The sequence below is a fragment of the Botrytis sinoallii genome (assembly GCF_014898435.1).
Source record: "Botrytis sinoallii strain Bc 23 chromosome Unknown BSIN_012, whole genome shotgun sequence".
NCBI lineage: Eukaryota > Fungi > Ascomycota > Leotiomycetes > Helotiales > Sclerotiniaceae > Botrytis > Botrytis sinoallii.
The window spans coordinates 1,170,557-1,189,175 of record NW_024066039.1 but is presented as its reverse complement, the minus strand read 5'-3'; the positions used below and the strand labels follow the sequence as shown (position 1 = coordinate 1,189,175).

General features: G+C 41.6%; 7 protein-coding genes across 7 annotated transcripts; 5 read left to right on the top strand and 2 right to left on the bottom strand.

Moving 5' to 3' along the window:
• Nucleotides 1–1,618: 1,618 nt before the first annotated feature.
• Nucleotides 1,619–2,772, top strand: EAF02_007287 (uncharacterized protein; the record flags this gene model as incomplete). Its single annotated transcript, XM_038903335.1, has 5 exons — nucleotides 1,619–1,706; nucleotides 1,768–1,831; nucleotides 1,925–1,929; nucleotides 1,984–2,245; nucleotides 2,379–2,772. The coding sequence occupies 5 exons, from the start codon at nucleotides 1,619–1,621 to the stop codon at nucleotides 2,770–2,772; spliced, it is 813 nt and encodes a 270-aa protein (XP_038756814.1).
• Nucleotides 2,773–2,919: 147 nt separating this feature from the next.
• Nucleotides 2,920–4,956, bottom strand: EAF02_007286 (uncharacterized protein; the record flags this gene model as incomplete). Its single annotated transcript, XM_038903334.1, has 5 exons — nucleotides 2,920–3,186; nucleotides 3,252–4,043; nucleotides 4,094–4,513; nucleotides 4,566–4,824; nucleotides 4,877–4,956. The coding sequence occupies 5 exons, from the start codon at nucleotides 4,954–4,956 to the stop codon at nucleotides 2,920–2,922; spliced, it is 1,818 nt and encodes a 605-aa protein (XP_038756813.1).
• Nucleotides 4,957–5,468: 512 nt separating this feature from the next.
• On the top strand, nucleotides 5,469–7,643 carry EAF02_007285 (uncharacterized protein; the record flags this gene model as incomplete). The annotated part of the gene is made up of 1 exon (XM_038903333.1): nucleotides 5,469–7,643. The coding sequence occupies one exon, from the start codon at nucleotides 5,469–5,471 to the stop codon at nucleotides 7,641–7,643; it is 2,175 nt and encodes a 724-aa protein (XP_038756812.1).
• Nucleotides 7,644–8,253: 610 nt separating this feature from the next.
• On the top strand, nucleotides 8,254–9,710 carry EAF02_007284 (uncharacterized protein; the record flags this gene model as incomplete). The annotated part of the gene is made up of 4 exons (XM_038903332.1): nucleotides 8,254–8,509; nucleotides 8,557–8,709; nucleotides 8,760–9,244; nucleotides 9,300–9,710. The coding sequence occupies 4 exons, from the start codon at nucleotides 8,254–8,256 to the stop codon at nucleotides 9,708–9,710; spliced, it is 1,305 nt and encodes a 434-aa protein (XP_038756811.1).
• A 1,444-nt stretch (nucleotides 9,711–11,154) lies between these two features.
• On the top strand, nucleotides 11,155–11,523 carry EAF02_007283 (uncharacterized protein; the record flags this gene model as incomplete). The annotated part of the gene is made up of 2 exons (XM_038903331.1): nucleotides 11,155–11,230; nucleotides 11,324–11,523. 2 exons carry the CDS (start codon nucleotides 11,155–11,157, stop codon nucleotides 11,521–11,523), a joined length of 276 nt encoding a protein of 91 aa, XP_038756810.1.
• A 357-nt stretch (nucleotides 11,524–11,880) lies between these two features.
• EAF02_007282 (uncharacterized protein) lies at nucleotides 11,881–12,162 on the top strand (the record flags this gene model as incomplete). The annotated part of the gene is made up of 1 exon (XM_038903330.1): nucleotides 11,881–12,162. The coding sequence occupies one exon, from the start codon at nucleotides 11,881–11,883 to the stop codon at nucleotides 12,160–12,162; it is 282 nt and encodes a 93-aa protein (XP_038756809.1).
• Nucleotides 12,163–16,084: 3,922 nt separating this feature from the next.
• EAF02_007281 (uncharacterized protein) lies at nucleotides 16,085–17,026 on the bottom strand (the record flags this gene model as incomplete). The annotated part of the gene is made up of 2 exons (XM_038903329.1): nucleotides 16,085–16,544; nucleotides 16,611–17,026. The coding sequence occupies 2 exons, from the start codon at nucleotides 17,024–17,026 to the stop codon at nucleotides 16,085–16,087; spliced, it is 876 nt and encodes a 291-aa protein (XP_038756808.1).
• Between the last annotated feature and the right edge of the window lie 1,593 nt (nucleotides 17,027–18,619).

Here is an 18,619-nt window from a genome sequence, read left to right as displayed (position 1 = left end):
TGATTTCAAGTATAAGAAATATAGATAGTAAATCGGTTACCCTACTTTCGGGCCACCAGGGTTTTGGACCACCCTTTCACATCAAAAATCACTTTTTAGATCTATTAATATCTCTATCAATATATAATATAATTTGATAAAAATTTATATATATATAATTTAAATCGATTTAAGCTTATTTTGAAATTTTTAGATTTTTAGATTTTTAGAATTTTTCTGTATTGAGATCTAGAGCTTCAAAATATCGATTTTTTAATTTGTATAGAAATCACATACAAATTTGAAAATTTTATAAAATCTTTAATAACTTTTTAACAATAATTATTAAAAGAAAACTGTATATCTTTTTGAAAGTTTTGAGTTCAAATCTATATAGTGTCACGAGAGAATATGCCTATATAAACCCAATTAGCTTAATACTATCGGTGATATCACTTTTAGCATGATAATTATAAGCCCGGTATGCGTTTATAGCGCAGTAGCATAATTCTTCACTTTACCGTACTCTCTTGTAGTAGTTTTTCGTAGGCCCACTTATAAGAGAATATTTCAACAAACCCACATTAGTTATCTAATCTTGGCCTATTGAAACTAATATGAGGACCCTGCTCTGTTGCCCCACTATCTCCGCTCAACCTATTAGATATATCCAGAGAAAACCTAATACTAATTGTATTTAATCAAAAAAGAACCTAGATTTGGTATTACATAAAGATAGAAAGAGATTTGCACATTTATGACTCAATAAGGCTAGTACGGAGATTACTACCTACAACCAACTAATCAACAATCTCGGGGGTGTGTCACAAGAGAATATGCCTATATAAACTCAATTAGCTTAATGCTATCGGTGATATCACTTTTAGCGTGATATATAGAAATTTAAAAAAAAATTTAAAAAATTAATAGATATAGAAATATAGTATATAGTGAATTTAGAGTAGTATAAATAATCCCTGTCATTTTGAGGGTATTCCTTTAAATATTTATTTATAAGAAATTTTCTATTTTTTTCTGAATCTTTTAAATGAAATATACTATAAATTTATAATAAAATTTTATAGTTTATTTTAGCAATTTTTATTAGAAAGTTATTAAAGATTTTATAAAATTTTCAAATTTGTATGTGATTTCTATACAAATTAAAAAATCGATATTTAAAGCTCTAGATCTCAATACAGAAAAATCCTAAAAAATCTAAAAATTTCAGAATAAGTTCAAAACAATTTGAATTATATATATATAAATTTTTAATATATTTTATTTATAAATAAGAAAGTTAGAAATTTTATTTTTGGTATAAAAAGTGATCGAAAAGTGGTCCAAAACAGGGGTGGCCTGAAAGTAGGGTAACCGACTTATACCTCAGAATGCTCAACTTCTGTGGAATGATTTTTTTGTTCTTTTACCTTGTCAATATGCGTTTCAAATTTATAGCTCCCTAGAGGTCACAAGTCATGAGACCAAGAATTCAATTTATATACATTCTGCCTCTACGGGTTTGTCGGTCCGAGCAAGATATTACTATAAAATTGCTGAATATAAGAATCCGTTTTTCTATCGCTTTTTCTGCATTCATTCCATGAAATTGAGATTGAAAAATTGCTTTTTTATCAACATGTATTTAAATAGTCAGTTTCAAGCAACTCTGCTCATAATTGCAGGAATTCAAAATGTGTATGCACAGCAAGCTGCATGGGGCCAGTGTAAGTAAGAGTTTTGAAAGGAGAGATTTCCTAAACATCGCTAATAAATTCCGAATGGTAGGTGGAGGAACAGGCTGGACTGGCGCAACGACTTGTGCATCGGGCTATGTGTGTACTTATTCCAAGTAAGATTATACCCACTCTTCACTTTTCATACCCGCTATAGAGTTTTCAATCAAACTATTTCGCTTCTTGGCATTCACTAACTATGCAATCAGTCCATGTAATTCATCACCTTCCCGCCTAAGTAATAGCTACTGACCACCGTATTGAAAAGACTATTCCCAATGCCTTCCCGGCAGCGCATCATCATCAACAACGATTGCGACAACGCCGGCTACAACCACTTCCGGCACACCAACTACCACGTTTTCCACAACTACCACACCTTCCACAACTACCACACCTTCCACAACAACTACACCTTCCACAACAACTACACCTTCCAAAACCACTACCACCGGTGTAGCCTCATACCCAGGAGCGACTCTCCAAAGTGGCTACTATTGGATTCGTGCTGTTGAAACTCCAAACTTTCAGTCAGTATTCTCGCTCTTACAACTTAGAGATAGGCTTGAAAGCGTTGGTCCCAGAAATCATCTCAACTCAGGAGATGGATAGAGAAATCATAAAATACCATCTGGTGGGCAATTCTAATTCATCAACTTGTAGTTCCTACCTCCAAGCCTCACCAACTGCCAAGCCCGGCGCTGCTCTCCTAGCCGATAGATCCACCGCCGGCCAGTACCAAATTGTATCTGGTCAGCTAGTTGAATTAATCGCACCCAACACGTTCCTCTACGCAAATGTCCAACCACCCTCAAATCCATCTGCTGTTAGATTATCCGTGACATTCAACACCACCCAAAATACGTTTGGTACGTTTGCATTCAGTGGAGATACGGTAACATGGAGTGTAGCTAGCATTAGTAGGCCAAATTCAAGTGCGTGGTTGGTTTGTGGCGCTCAGGAGTTGTGGATCAATCTGGGAAATTATGCGTATTTGACGCCAACGGGATGTGTAGATGAGACGATTCATTATTTCAATGGAGCAACTGTTGATTAGGAGATTGATGACGCACAAGCAAGAAACTAGAAGGAGATGTCTATGAAACCTAGGCTCTTATTGTGACTGTACATACCTTGATAGGATATTGTAAATACAGACACCAAATTGAAATCCAAAACATAAACTTTTGATATACAAGAAATTTTATACAGAGCTGGCAACTGCCTTTTTTGGTGCTCGTTTTAATAAGCAGTGACTTCCCCAGTTCCTGCGAAATCTCTCTGGAATAAATGGTAAATCTGGTAACCATATGGTTCGTGCCAGAATGTGAGTTCTAGATGCGTCGAGGAATGGTTCACATTTTACGGACTCCCAGTTCTCGGAATCCATGATGTAGTGAGGCTCAAGCCCGGAGGCCACAGAGCCAGGATAGTAAGTATCAACCAGAAAGTTACAGGTCTTGAGGTCAACCTGATTGAAATGTTAGATTCTTTTACAAAATATGAGAAAGAATATTTGCGAAGAGATTTACTTACATATTTGCTCATGTCTTCGATGTTTCGGTCATTCATACCCGACGGGATGAGCCATGTTGACCAGATTCCGAATCCCGTACTAGCTTCGGAAAACTCACCGGGAAGGAGACCATCGAATTCGCTCTTTACAAATTTTGCTTTCATGCCGTTCGGCAAATGATAAGAGCTGGGAAATCTGTACCACTCTTTGGAAAAGCAGACGGAATCCCCTCGTGTCCCAAGGGTACCATTTTGGAGAGGACTATAGATTTTCAAAGGCGCCGAGTACGCTGTATAGACCCCATAAATTCTTGCTACGCCAATATCCACGGATCCGATAATGAAGAAGCTTACAAACAATAGCTTCAATTTGGCTGGAATCTTACCTACTAAGGTCCTGGGATCCGAATGGCCGAAAGCTGCCAAGAGGATGTGAAGTGACATGGCCGCATTAAGTGCAAGGCATGGGTAGGCTGGATACATAAATCGTTCTTCCTTATGTGGCTGGAAGCTGAATATTGCAAGCCAGATGTAAAATGGTGCCATAAAAACAACGCTACGAAGAGCTGTTGTGGTACCGCCTTCTCGCGACCCAAAAAGCTTCTGGAGCATGAAAAGCGGGAGAGCTAAAATTGCAAGCACAAACCAGATGTTGAAGTTGAGAATCAAATTGCGAATGTAAAAATGCCATGGCTCAGTACCATAGATCTCAGGACCTCTTCCCTCGTCACTGAAGATGTTATAAAGAACAATGTTCAGAGGAACAATCACTAATTTTCTATAGAAAAAGCCAGAAACGACGAATTCAAAGAACTTGTCACGATGTTAGCGATTGTAGGAAGGCGAACCTGGGGAAAGCTTACCAAAACAATCAATCCTCCAACAATCCCCCTAACAAATCGCATTACGGTATCGACGACGGCATCTCTATCGCTTAAGCTAGCGAAAATTACCTCCTCGATCAAGAAAGGGGCAGACAAAGCCATAGAGAATGGCCAGCCGAGAATTCCACCGACAGCGAACCAAAAGATACCCTGCGCAGTCTTCAAGCCCCCTCTCCAGTTCATGAAAGCGGCCATTCCAAGCATAGTTGTGTACATAGCGAAGCTCGATGGTAAAAAGGAGGCCGAGGCATGAAAGAATCCAGGGCTGAAGATATTGGCCATCATGAAGAACATGGCGACCCGTGGGTTCAAGGTTCCGTTGATGACTCGAAACATTTGTGTCTGGCACAGAGCGCATATGAATGCGAGACAATATCGAATGAAATAGAATTCGCCAACCTGTACCTCAATTAGAATATTACCCGCCAATAACTATTTGATTTGTCTTTACCTTCGTGGGGAATGGGAGTAGCCTTCTGAAATTCCCCATCAGGGCATGGATAGTAACATAGAGCCAACTTCGAATCGCAAATTCCGGAGAATATTCCCAAGTTTGTAATCCATAGCTATGACTGAGATAATGTGTAGGTTCCCAGTAATTAAAGGTCTCGTCACAATCCTGTATAGGAGCATACAAAGCTGCCAATATATTTGCTCCTAGAAAGACATAGAATGCGCTGATCGGTTGAACTGCGAAAGGAGTGGCAGGTCTATTGAAGCTTGGTTAGAATATCCCACACTCAAATTTTCTGAAATACTGACTTTTTCTTTTTTGAATGTGAAGCTGTAGAAGCATCTACTCCTTTAGATGAGCCCAGATTCATTGGCTGCGGAGGGGCCATTGTTGCAATTGACGTGCTTTTTTGATCGATATCCCAAATTCAAATCAATGCACGCAGACTTTAACGATGACATCGTGTTCTAGTGCACTTTAGCTTGAGCCGGCGTGGGTACCTAGGTATTTACATAAAGCTTACATAAAATGGAGAGCTTGAATTGTGCATACCTACTGATAGGAATCCATAAAAGCTTATCGCCATGCGCTAAGATTACGAAGATTAGATGACCCCGGTCAATTTGGACCTTTAGCGTCGGGGAATATTTGGAAATTTTGAAGTTCAAAAACTTTCTGGTCAATAATTCGTAAAACATTGAAGTATTGCATTGCATCGAATATTTGTTAAATTTTCTTTTGAATACCCATATTCATATTGTACTCTTATAATATTCTATTGGCACTGGTATCACGTATTTAAATTCGAGTCAATTGATAAAGTCTACCACGGAAATCACTCGAGCGCAATACACCGTCCCCAAGTCCTTTCACAGATTGTTTTCGATTTCAACTGGAAGCATGAGTAATTCTGACTCCATTCCGTCAATTCCTCCGCAAGAGGAGAAGTTCCATCTCAAAGGGGAGAGTGGAGAATCTGCCTCTTCTCCATCCACTCTCTCCAATATACCTGGGCTGGGACGACTTGGAAATGCGCCAAAGTCTGAGAATCCAACTCCAACAGCGGAGACCGACCTCGCAGAGAATCACGTAGAAGCATCGGTCACATCACAAGATAAATTGCCGGAAAGCAGTCATGGTCAACCCCTGGAAGATTTCAAGATGGCGGATGCTGAACCTCTACTTCAAGAATCTGCGACTTCTGTGACCACTGATGCGACTTCAGAAAACCTTCCAGAAATCAAAAGTGAAATTTCACAGAAGACGGGGGTTATCATCGAGCAAAAAGAAGGTCAAAATAGTTTGAAGATTGAACAAGCGCCTCTAGAACAAGCCAAAATGAACACGCAAGACGCCGACAACGACGCGATGGACATTGCGCCGTCACAACCTACCGCAGACCTTCATGTTGAACAAGGGAAAGAGATGTCGCTGAAAGAGTCATTAGGACAATCTAGCACTATTGATATTCAAGTACCGGAGACCCATGCCAATCAACCGGATTTGACCCATGCTTTGGAGGCGATGCTAGGAGGCCTGCTACAACCTGCGAATGTGACTGCAGATGTTGCAACGAACAATGCATCCGCAGCACCAGCGACAGAAGAGGAACACCCAGAATGGGAGGTTGACTCATCTCCATATGAGTCTTCGTCCGATTCCTCAAGTGATAGTTCATCCGAGGATGATAGCGAGGAGGAGGATGGAGAAAATGCCTACAAATTATTAAGTCCAGAAGAACAAGCAAGAATCTTAATGACGGAAAATGATGGGGGTTCAGATGATGAGGGAGTGGCACGTGGGGAAAAGCGCACTGGAGGCCACTTACGTACGAAGAACGAAGTTCCAGAAGAGGTGATACCCAAACCAGATGTCACGATAACGCCCGAGATGCCTATCACAAAACTGGGAGATGTGGAAGGAGTGGTGGACAATATCATTCTCATCAAAGCTTTCACAAGTGGAGAATATCAAGTACTGAGAGAAGAATCTGTGCTATGTTTACAGGATCGCAGCGTTATAGGTGTAGTGTCGGAAACGTTGGGCAGAGTGGAACAACCATTGTATTGTGTAAGATTCACGAATGCAGCTGCAATTGCCGAAGCAGGACTGTCTGTTGGAACTACGGTGTATTATTCTGAACAGCATTCAACGTACGTCTTTACACAAGCTTTGAAAGCATACAAAGGTACAGATGCTTCAAACTTGTTTGACGAAGAAGTTGGCGACGAGGAAATGGAATTCTCTGACGATGAAAAAGAGGCTGAGCATAAGCGAATGATAAGGCAAAAGAGGGCAGAGAAAAGAGGTATTAAGACACAGCAGAATGGCAGTAATACACGTGGTGGGCATGCTTCGCAAAATACATATACCCCTGTTAACAACAACGCCGTGTTGAACTACGACGAAGCCGAGGATGGCCCTTACAAAACCCTCACTAGACCAGTTGGATTTACTGGGGGGGCAAGTGGTAGTGAAGCTCCTCAAGAGGGTTCGCATTACAACAGATCAAGTCAACGTGGCGATCATGGAGGTAGGGGCAGAGGAAGAGGTCGTGGAGACAGAGGCAGAGGAGATTGGGGAAGAGGCCGAGGAAGAGGGGGCGGACGTAATGATCGAAACACCAGTTCTCATGATAATTCATTGCAAGCAAGCCATGCATTGCCCCCTTCTATTCCAAGTCCAGGGGCATTCAACTCTCAACCAGCTTCATTACCCCCAAAGCCTAACTTTCCACCTCCGCCACCTTCGAATATTTACAGCAATCAAAATCAGCCACAGCAATATCAACCCCAACCATCACCACAATACCCATCTCAACAACCTCCAGTATGGCCAATGTACCCGCAAGGTTATCAACAACCGTATCAGCAACCATACCAACAGCCTCAACAACCCCAACAACCTTTTGCTCAAGCACCGAACCCTTGGGCGGGTATGCCTCCTCCTCCTCCCTTGCCAGCAGGTGCATTCATAAATCCGGCATTCTTCGCTCAGCAGAATGGGGCAAACCAAAACGGAGCAAATCAATGGACTCATCCTGGCCAACAAAATGGGAACGGAGGTGGTAGATAATTCATGAAGGGACTATGTATGATCATTGTAGCAAAGAATAAAATTATCACCAATAAACTTTTGGTCTTTCTCGACGTTGAACAAAACTCACATTGATGATACATCAATTGACGACGCTCGAGGTTACAAAACTGGGTGTTCTCTCCCCTTCATTTCCAAATTCATTGGTTGAATGGTAAGTAGCAAGTGATTCTAGCAGGTTTGCATTGTTCTAATACCTCCAATACGACCAAGTGGTTCTGTACTGCGGGTATCAGAAAGATTGTACCTAAATCCCCCCCAGTTCGTGATCAAAGTCGTATCATTTCAATCAATTATCATCAAGTGATTCAAGATCAAGAATATTTTCTATGCCTGATGAGGTGTTCATACGCCGTCGTGATGTTTGACAGTGATAACCCATACCCGAAACGGAAAAAAAGTCCCTGGCGATAAGAACAAATTTGGCGGGGTTCTGCCGCGCGATAGATCTTATCATTCATCCCAATTCATGATACATACATAAATATATGATTGTATTGAAAGATCAATATGTTTTATTCCGAGTCAGTTCAAAAATTCACATCTAGATTCCCTTCGCTTTCAGATTCAAGACTGAATTATCGTGAAAATGGGTGAGACGAATTGGGATGGCTTCAAGCTATGGACCAAATCTACCTGCGAGCGACTCAGCACCTCAGAAGCCGCTCGAGTTGTCAACGACAAGCCTAAGATTTTGTTTTATGGTGCGGGCTTAGTCTGCCTTGCAGTATGGTTGTTAATACGAGCTGCAACGATGTTCAAGAAACCGAGATATGCCAGACCGAGAACACCTGATCTGGAGAAGCCGACTTTCAAGAACGGTAAAGCACAGAGACCTTTAGGAGGTTAGTATGATGCAGTGGTTGATGAATAGCAGCTGATTTTTTGATAGTGTGGGAGGCTATGCAGTTCAAACGCCCAACAGCAGTTCCATTTCCTAATTGGGATGTGCAGCAAACGAAGCCAAATCCATACCGTCCATTTCGCTATGGAGCCTATCACATTACTATGGGTTTACGCAACATGGATTGGAATGAATGGATAGGTACATAAATCATACCTCAAATGATAGGCTGACTGGCTAATGTTTCAAAGAATTGGATAACCAATACATGAAATTCCATGACGACAAAGCTAAACGTATTATCGAACGTGGCGCTAGATCTTGCTATACCGATCCCTCAGCGTTTGATGGTGCTGTTGAGCTGCTTGAAGAGCTTTGCGCGTATCTCCCAGAACGTTACCCCACACTTTACAAACGCACTCCAGTTGGCATGGACAATCTTCTCACTAACGAATCATTCAATATTGTTGAAAGGCCACTTGCAGAGGATCCAATGCAAATGGCAGCCCGCTTCACGCAAGATGATTTGGCAATCATGTTTGAGAAGGAAGACGGACAGTACTATCTTCTTGCCGGCGCGATTTTACTCGCAGGATTTTGGCGTTTGGAGGATAAATTAGGCATGCCGCTGAGCGAGATACACACTTCTGGCGACGTACCAGGGTACCAAGCGAAGTTGGAGAAAGGAATGATGAACTTTTTCCGCAGAGTTCAGCCCAATGGACCCGTGCAGCGTGTAAGCCTCTACTTGCGCGATTATGCTTACCCACATATACTAACCGGTGTTTCAGAACAACTATTTCATTCAAGTAGACGATCAACTTGCATGGTCATCAAGCATTGGCCCAGAAACTGGAGCGCCCGGTACTGTAAGTTGGGACACTGCGGAGAAAAATAAAGCCGTTGAGCATCATTGGTTTCGTTCCGAACGGCAGTCATTGAGGAGATTACCGAGATCTGGCGGTGTGGTGTTTACTATCAGAACATACTTCCATCCAATTACGGAGATATGCGAAGAGCCGTATGTACCGGGCAGATTGGCAAGTGCTGTGAGGAGCTGGGGTGAAGATGTGAGTAAGTACAAGGGAAAGGAGAAGTATGGTGAGGTACTATTGGAGTATTTGGATAAGAAACATAAGGAGCAAGTCGAAGCGGGCCTTGATTTGGAGAAAGAGGAAGAAGTCAGAGCGTATCCTTATTAACGCACGTTTTTGGAAACTAGATGCTTGAAATTATGCACGGATTTGGGGGCTGCGTGTTGAGCCTTGCTTTCTCATTCTGTTGAGTCACCGTCGGCCTAGTAGCATTTGATATAATATTACGATTTTACGAATTTCACAAGAGAAAAGTTGTCACTACATCCAAAAAAATGGCTGCTAGTACAAATGAATATACTTCATCACTGGATCATGCATATTCTTTTGCGAGCTTCTTGTATGTCGAAACATGCAAGTAAAATTTGTCTCGGACAGCGACGCGCCGCTCATTGCTCAAGGCTGCACTGGTCCTCAGTATCAACATCATGTGAATGTCGTAGAATCAGTCGGCAGAGCAATTGATATTTCGATATAGACTTTCTAACATTCTTCAAATATTCTTCTGTCTTTGCTTCTTCACGCTGGTCGTGATTTCTCTTCTTACTTTGGTGCTGGTCGCCCTTTTCAACGCTTTATTTCGATGCCAATGCTGGTATAATTACATATTTTTGTTTTATCTTCCTTTCTCGTCATTATCTCGCATATTATTTTCACACTGCTACCGGTCACATATCAAATTTGGGCTGCAATTGCATCGAGACCATCGCTATATGGTTCAACCTTACCACCCGAACTCCTTTCGAGATATAAGGAACGATGTTTGTCCCAGGTGTCTTCTAGTTTTACAGTCCGTGGTAAGGTGTCCGGTGCTTCTGGCATGTTCAATATCACGGCTCGTTGCGAAAGTCTTAAGATCTAGTTGTTACAGCCTCTGCGAACTGTCAAGCCGCGCGATACGCCTAGCAGACCCAACTTCAACGCCGGCGCCATCAATCCCAACTTCAACACCGGCGCCATTAATTCCAACATCCGCTACAGCTCTTGTTGGAGAAATTTTAACGCCCTTGATATTTTCACACAAGAAGTGACATTGGTGTAAGTCACTAGTCACATGTGTGTTTTGGGACTTGTTACTAACATTGACGCAGTTGGGGCGAAAAAAGAAAGGCGAGCAGCTCAAAGATGCATACTCTAGTGGGTTAAGTCATCAAGCTGGCGGAAGTTGATTGTTGATCTTCTCGAGTTGAATACGGTAGACTAAAAGCAACCTAAACCACGTTATATACTCCAGAAATCTTTAAATATTCGACTAGTACCCCGCACATCTCCACACCATTCGTTAAAAGTTACTCTGCCCCATCAAACACAATTCTAAGTGCTATCTCAGTAATAGCGATCAAAGAAATGAACCAACCACACTCTCTATGGCCACACTTGCAGAGTCACAAGCCAAGAATAATATGTTCGGGATTGACTACAAAGATTTTGTTTTCTATCTGAAGGTATCGCGCGTTCTAAACAGACCACCGACTTCCTCCATGGGCTTATTAGTCACTACCTAGTCGCTACTACCCTCTCAACTTGACTATGTCTTTTAAATCTTATCAAAATGGTCAAGAAGTTTAAATCCCTGTCGAATCTACTCGCCAGCACAGAGGTCCAATCTTACACTAAGCGCCGACACGGTACAGAAAGAAGCAAAAGCAATGTTAAAAATCATGACCTGGTGGACATTCGAAATGAAAGAGTGTCAGCCCTTGATACCTGCTATTAAACAGGGTGTCGGTGGCTCAATGCGCATAATCAAAGCATTCTAGAGGAAAGCAATGAGAGAAAAATGGGAAGAGAATGCCAAACATCGCTCAAATGCGTTCCAGAAGCAGCAGCCATGTCATCTGGATGGGCATTACCAACATACAACTGGCTGAGTCTTCCTGGAACGAAAATGAACGCCAAGAAAGACCACGACAACGTTTGAAAAAATCCTAGGAGTGAAGGGTCATCCACTGTCACGTATCAATCAGGAGCCACGAAGATTACAATACACTTTGCTGGCCTTGCCTGTCGACGGACATCCAGATTTCGAAGACCCTGACTAACTCAACTGAATTGTGACGACACGCTTCAGATAGATGATAGGCAGGCCATCAATTGGTTCCAGACTAAGTTGCGATTTCATGCTACGACCACTGGATTCAAGTTCTGCTCTTCAATGAATATCTACAGGGAATCCTTAAATATCCAAATGATGGTAATACACATCTACAGATGGAGATGCCATTCATCTGCATAGGGAAGTGGGTATCAAAGAAAATTATTCTTGATGTGCAAAACCATGGATGTGGTCCTCAGTCTTCATCTTTCGCAGTATTGTCGCGAGAATTTGTCGACTGATCATGCAACACCAGAGAGACCAAAGAATAGGTACTGTAATAGTTCCGCAGAATGTGGTCATCGACTAACCTATTCACGAATCATGCAGAAATTGATTAACGAGGTCGCTAGAGAGCTCTACCATTCTGAATACTCGGGCCAGCTTTCTCGGTCCCGTACAACGCTAGGGGGTGTTAGAAAACAGTTTCCAAGACCCTACACGCTTGTTGCTGCACTGGATTAACTGATTCTCTTCGCAAATTCATGCAGGCAAACACTCTTTAGTTCTAGAAATTAGAAGAATGCTAGGATCGAAAGTTTGAATGTCGTTCCTGCTCTTCACGGAGGCTAGTGTATCATTGAAACAAGGCTTGAACACTTTCTTGCCGTTTTCTCTACGCTATTGATGCAATTTACACTAGAACCAGAGGTTTTCAGGTGACATATATCGGGAGATATCTCGCATCTGGAAGTACGACACCAGCGGATCTTCAACCAAGCAGAAGACCTGTGGCATTTGTGGCTGGTGGCAGCGTTGGTGCCAGGTGTGGAGGCATGCCAGGCTGTGAGCGAATGAATGTTAAATGTGATATATTCGAGATTGAGAAGGGCATCTGGTCTGAAAGGTTTACTTAAAGATGATGAATCGGTAGAGAAGGAATTGCATGGTTTCAATCGCCACTTTTTGGGTGAGAAGATAGTTGCCCGGTATGGGAAAACAGGTTGATTGCTTTGGAATTCCCAGCAGCAGACTGATCTTCCACCCGAAATAGAGTATCACATTGGTTGGTATCTACACGGAACATCATGCGGGGAACACGTGTTGCGCAGGCTATGTTGGAGTATAATAAGTCGATTGATGCAGGAATACCAGCCGGCATAATCCGTCATGTGCTCCTCATCCCCGAGGGCGTAGAAATAGAGAGAACAAGAATATCGCAACAATACGAATCATCATCTCGCCGCAAGTTATCAATTCATGGATTTGCTGCGTGTTCATTATACGATAAATAGGTTTCTCAGTGAGAATTTTGCGTTCACACAATGACATTAACGTATAGAGATGTCTGGCTGGCAGAGTTTCCAAGAGATTGATAATCTCAGATTACCAAGGCTAGCTATCATTGCAAAGATTCCCGTCATCTCATTTATGAAACGGGTTCAACGGTGGTTATAGGTACGAGGTGCTCATTCGATATCTCTAGCAATATCTCCAGTGATGGACCGCGTGTAGTAAATGTACCATAATCATCACCTGGGAAAGAGATTAAAGGCAATTTTGCTTGTCAGGTGATCTGAGAGCATAGAGTTGCCGAAAGAATGAGAATACATTCGAGCTATCCAACAAGCAGCCGGAGAAAATTGGATATCTCGCCGTTCGGTCCTAAGAGCAGAGCTGCAGCAGAGAAATGCCAAAGATCACCCGGCACATACAAATTCGAAGAAAAAGAATTGGAAACGAATAACGTGCGATTGTATGGCTGTTTTACAACCCACCAGCCCGTCATACGAACCTGGCTCTCTTACTGAGTCGACTATCCTATGAGGCTATCAGTCCGAGGAGTCTCTGGTTTGATCTTGGAAAGAATCATGGCTATAATCTTCGGTTGGCCATCTATCTAATCCCACTCGATATAGTTAGAGACATTTATTTCCAGTCATAAATTGACAAGTGATGCATGTGGTTTGGAGCGGGGTGTTGAAGATGAAAGAAACTCAATAATGAGTAAATCGGGGTGATATGATGAAGCATAGAATTGCCTCAATCCACGGTTCTTTCCGCAAACTCGTCGTCTCGAAAGTACCTGATCAGATATTGAGATGACCGGTGTATGGTCGATAATCATAACTATTTCAAACCGGAACATCCAGATCGATAGCCTACCCAGCAGCCCATCCAGCAGCAGACTAAAGACTTTTGAACCGGAACATCAACGGTTCGGCGAGGCCATGGATCATCCTCGATCTACAATAACTAACAATCTCGGCTTCAGAATGAAAGAAAGCCGGATGCGACAAGTAGAAGCATCTATAAAGATCCAACTCAAATCTTTCGCCATCTTTTTATCAGGCCAAGGTCTTGGAGAGTTGGTGCCGCTTAAAGCCTAGCAACATGTTTCTCGATAGGTTCAAGAGTTTCATTGCGCAGAATTATTGCAATCATCCAACAATCACTCAAAATGACGACATCTCGTTTGGGAGAAAGTGACTCGGGAACGTTCGATTGCGCTACCACCTCGGCAATGCAACATACAGGTTGCATAGTCTCAGCTTTTGATCCCTTAACAAATATCACAGCAGTATGAACCATAGTACTATATTGACTTCACCATCCTCATCGTGATAACAATACTACACCTAGCTAGAATAATTATGGATATAAGTGGAAGGTAGTGAGAAATGGATTCGTTGGAGGAAGACAAAGCACTGACGATTGCTTAAATCTGACCCCGAAAACCAAGACAAATCAACCCAATTTCTCACCCAAGATTGATACTAGACTGAAACTAGCACCCTCGATCAATCCGATGCGAAAATTCTCACAGCAGATATAAGTGGCTTAAGCGACTCAGTAGCATCCATTGTGATGAATGAATGGCAGTGCGACTCATCTGGTTCATGAGCATAAAAGCTGACAATGAGTACTTGTGAGAAGACTGTTACCATAATTCTATGGAACAGATGCAGAAAAGGCAAAGATGTTGGAGCAATAGCTCACAAGATGTCAATATCCACTACAGCGGACCGAGCAACTGCATCGTCTATCGATTCAAAGAACCAGGAGTTACTGTTCTCTCCGTGGCCTGGAAATATCCAGCTTGAAGATAGATCGGTGGAAAGCTATTAGGGTAAATCATACTGAGAAGCGAACTGGGCCATCTATGAGAAGATAGAGAGACTCTTAAGTCCACGGCAAATGCTGGAACGAAAGTCAAGAATTTGGATCGAAGACCGAGATCCGGTTGGGAATGTAGCAGATGCTGAGCTACGAGCCCACGAGAAACCCAGTTACCCATGTGGATGGGAATGAAGTCAATGATGCTCACAAACTTGCATTGTCATTTATAAACGATGTTTAGAGGCATGTAAAGCATGAACAAAATATGTTCGACCCGAGCAATGATTGTTCGGGTCATGGTTAGGGGAAAGGATTCATTTGAATGAATCAGTCATTTTGTTTCGCCCGATACCTTCACAAGCATGAACGCTCATGCTGGATAGCTAGAGTTATCTTTCGAACTATCATCCATGAGCAAGCACACCATCAGAAAGCACACCACCAGCATATCCTAATCTGATCCAAGGTCCTTTCCATATTCTCCAAGAGCTGTCTCTTTTGATCTACCTGCAAGTTTATGGCATCGAAGGAGTGTAGATTGCACCAAGAATATGGAGCGAATCTGGGGAGTATCCGGGCACCTTTGTTCTCATTTAAGAAATACCAGAAGCTTGGTTGATAATTGTATAATATACTGGCACCTTAATAGCAAAATCTTCACCTGAGAGTGTTCCCAGACAATATCTCTCTGTCTCAATCTCTTGGACCACTTTATGAGAATAGAGCATCTCTAATTATCGGTCTCTATCTTCATCTTGTGCTGCATCCGGTGAATACCCCTCTCGCCGACGCAGAAATCGGATTCTGCAGTCAATAGCTTCTGAAACAATTTCAAAAATAAGATGAAGTTATTCACATCCCATCCCACATTCAATAACATTCTCATATCATTGATAAATATCGTCTGAAGGATTCTGAAATTGAATAGTTCATTGTGTGCCTTCAAAAGTTTAGAAATCTCGGAGGGTCGAGATATATCTACGTATTTGAGTATGTTTCGACAGATTTTTTCGAGTTCGAGAATACCAAGCACTTGGTCATGTAAAAGAGACAAAACTAGCAATCAACACAATTTTCAAGAAGTGTCAACACAAAGAAATGAAATTATTAATTCTCGTGTAGATGTTAATCCAAAATCTAGAATCTTTCGCTAAGGGGACATGCTCCCCAAGTCAAGTCTATAAGAACGCCGTGCCTTCTATTTTTATCCCTTTACCCAATGCCCATTGCGCCGGTGGCCCGCTGACCCAAAAATCTGGTATAATGTCTATGCCATGCCCATATATGTCGATAAAATACACCGCGAATAAATAACAGCGCATTCTGATCAAGCCTCGGCCTTCTGCTCTTGGGCCTCTTTGGTGGACTCATTTCTAATTGCGATATCCTTTGACAATTTCGACGTGGAAGCCTTGACAACTTCTTTCTGTGTATTTTTGATACCTCCGGCCATCTCACCCTCTACTCGTCTGTTCAAAAAACTCAAATAAGTTTGCCATCCAATCGCAATTACTCCAGCGAATATGCTCCTATGTTCTTGTGGAATCCATGCGAAACTGATTGCTGTGACGGCAGGCCATAGTTTAATACTGTTCATCATACTGGTTGGAACAGTCCTCTTCACACGCTCGACGACATCCGGTAAACTGTCTCCAGACAAAAGTGATTGCATGCCGAAGAAATATGTATTAAATATAGGAGTAAAGAACATTTGATTGACACCGACTTTCGTAGCGAGGGAAATAGCTTTCGAGGAGTAGTTGAAGTTGTTGGAGAGAAACATAAACCTTTGAATAGTTAGCTACTTTCCTCACGCCTTCTCCATTGCAGAGGGATTGAACAAGGAGACAAACCATTTGTAAGACGGAATACTGCTTCCCATGCTGATAAACAATGCCCTCAATGTACGCTTCCAATCATAATCATCTCCGCAGATGCTTTGCGCCGACAGGTCCCCGAGGAAATATATTACCAACGAACTGCAGAATTGTGTAGTATAAGGACGCTTCCGTTGCGATCGACCGTATGCCTGAAAAGATCGGGTCAAAGGACCAAGTCGTTGCCATATTGGCACATTCGCGATAGTCGCAGGAATAGGAATCGCAGTGCCATTTGGAGAGCTCTCTGGGGAGGGATTCGAATGAGGTACAGGGGTAGAGTTGTTGGAGTTGTGTCTCTTTGAAGTGAAGTTTATTTGTTTCCGATGATTTGGAAAATATGGACGTCGCAGCACAACGCGACCAGTTGTTTGAATAGCAAAGAGTGTCATGATTAATAATAATTTTTATCGCGTTAACATGTTTCGAATAAGATGTGTTGTGCAAAGCAAGATTTTGGAAATTAGATGAATTGTTTCGTATCGTGAAGGTCGGGAAATGACAACGGTAATAAAACGGAAACGGGTAAGGCTAGATTTTTTGTGCACGCGACGAATCATATCAATGAATGTTGCAGATCTCAGAGCACGCAATGACCAGGGGTACATTTCTATTTTAGGAAATGATCATTCTTGGCATTCTAAGGGAGACGAGACGAGACGACATCCATTTGATTTGATAAAGCAAGCAATTCACAATTTCACCTATGAACTCCATACAAATTCGTTTAGAAAGGGTCTTTGATAACTTAGGCGACTCTTTTCTAATCCAGTCTTGCTCCGTTAGATAAGACTTGAAATAGTCAAGTATTCGAAACAGTATAATGTGGTTGTATCTAATAAGGGCTGGAGGATATCAAGCTTATGAAGGTATACAAAGGGCTAGTTTAAAAGAGATAGAGTTAAAAGAAGAGTGGTGCCTTCTATTTTCATCTCACTAGCAAGAGGACCTTTTGCTATACTGGAGGCAACTCGGGAGGGGATAACTCTTGCCCCTTATAGAAGGAAGGGATAGCAAATTGGATTCCAAGTTTGAAAGAGGATTGGATATCGGGATACTTTAATAGGATTAGGGGTAGGGGAAGAAGGAAGAGGGAAAGGTCCCAGTGGATGAAGACATTATATCTCTATTTGCACTCCGAATAGAGATCGGGCAGAGCACCCCAATATTTGTTTTTACTCCCCCAAAATTGATCATATCTACTGTAGATATTCACTAGCATTGCTAAGCCTTTAGAGCCTAGCCGTCTTATATAGTCATGGACTGGAGCGGGACGTTAAACTAAATCAATCAATCAATCAATCAATCAATCAATGTGGTTGTATCCTCCTGATAAGGTCAGCTGGAAAGATTTTCGCTCATGATGATGAAATGATTCCTCAGTGTAAGCTCAGTGCTCTAGCCTGATTGATTGATTGATTGATTTCATTTACGTCCATGTTCAGTCTAAGACTATATAGGACGGCTAGGCCTCTAGAGGCTCTAGCAAATAACTTTTTATTCTACAAAGATGGATATATTCGATTTAGGGAAGTGAAAATAAATATTAGGGATTAGTGCCTGTTTATTATATGTATTGTATATAATAAGGAAAGGGAAGTATAATATTCAAGAAATTAGAAAGAGACTTCTCCCTTTTTCTTTTTCTTTTTTAATTACTATTCTTTCTATTTCTGTAATAACTCTTTCTTCCTTTATTATTGTATCTTCTTCTTCTTTTATTATTTCTCTTTCTCTTGTTTCGTTTTGTATTAGAGCTCTAGCCAGATGTTATGCCCTTATAGTTATTTTAGTGATATTGATGAATTTGATAGCTAATTCGATATTAATTTTAATATGAAATAGGAATTGTATAGTGATTTTGGATAAAGATATCTCCTTAAAGATTTCTTTTCTTTTAGCTTTATATATAGAATAGCTAATAAAGAGGTATTGTAATATCTCGATATTATTATATATACATTTATTATTGGAAAGTTTGAAGC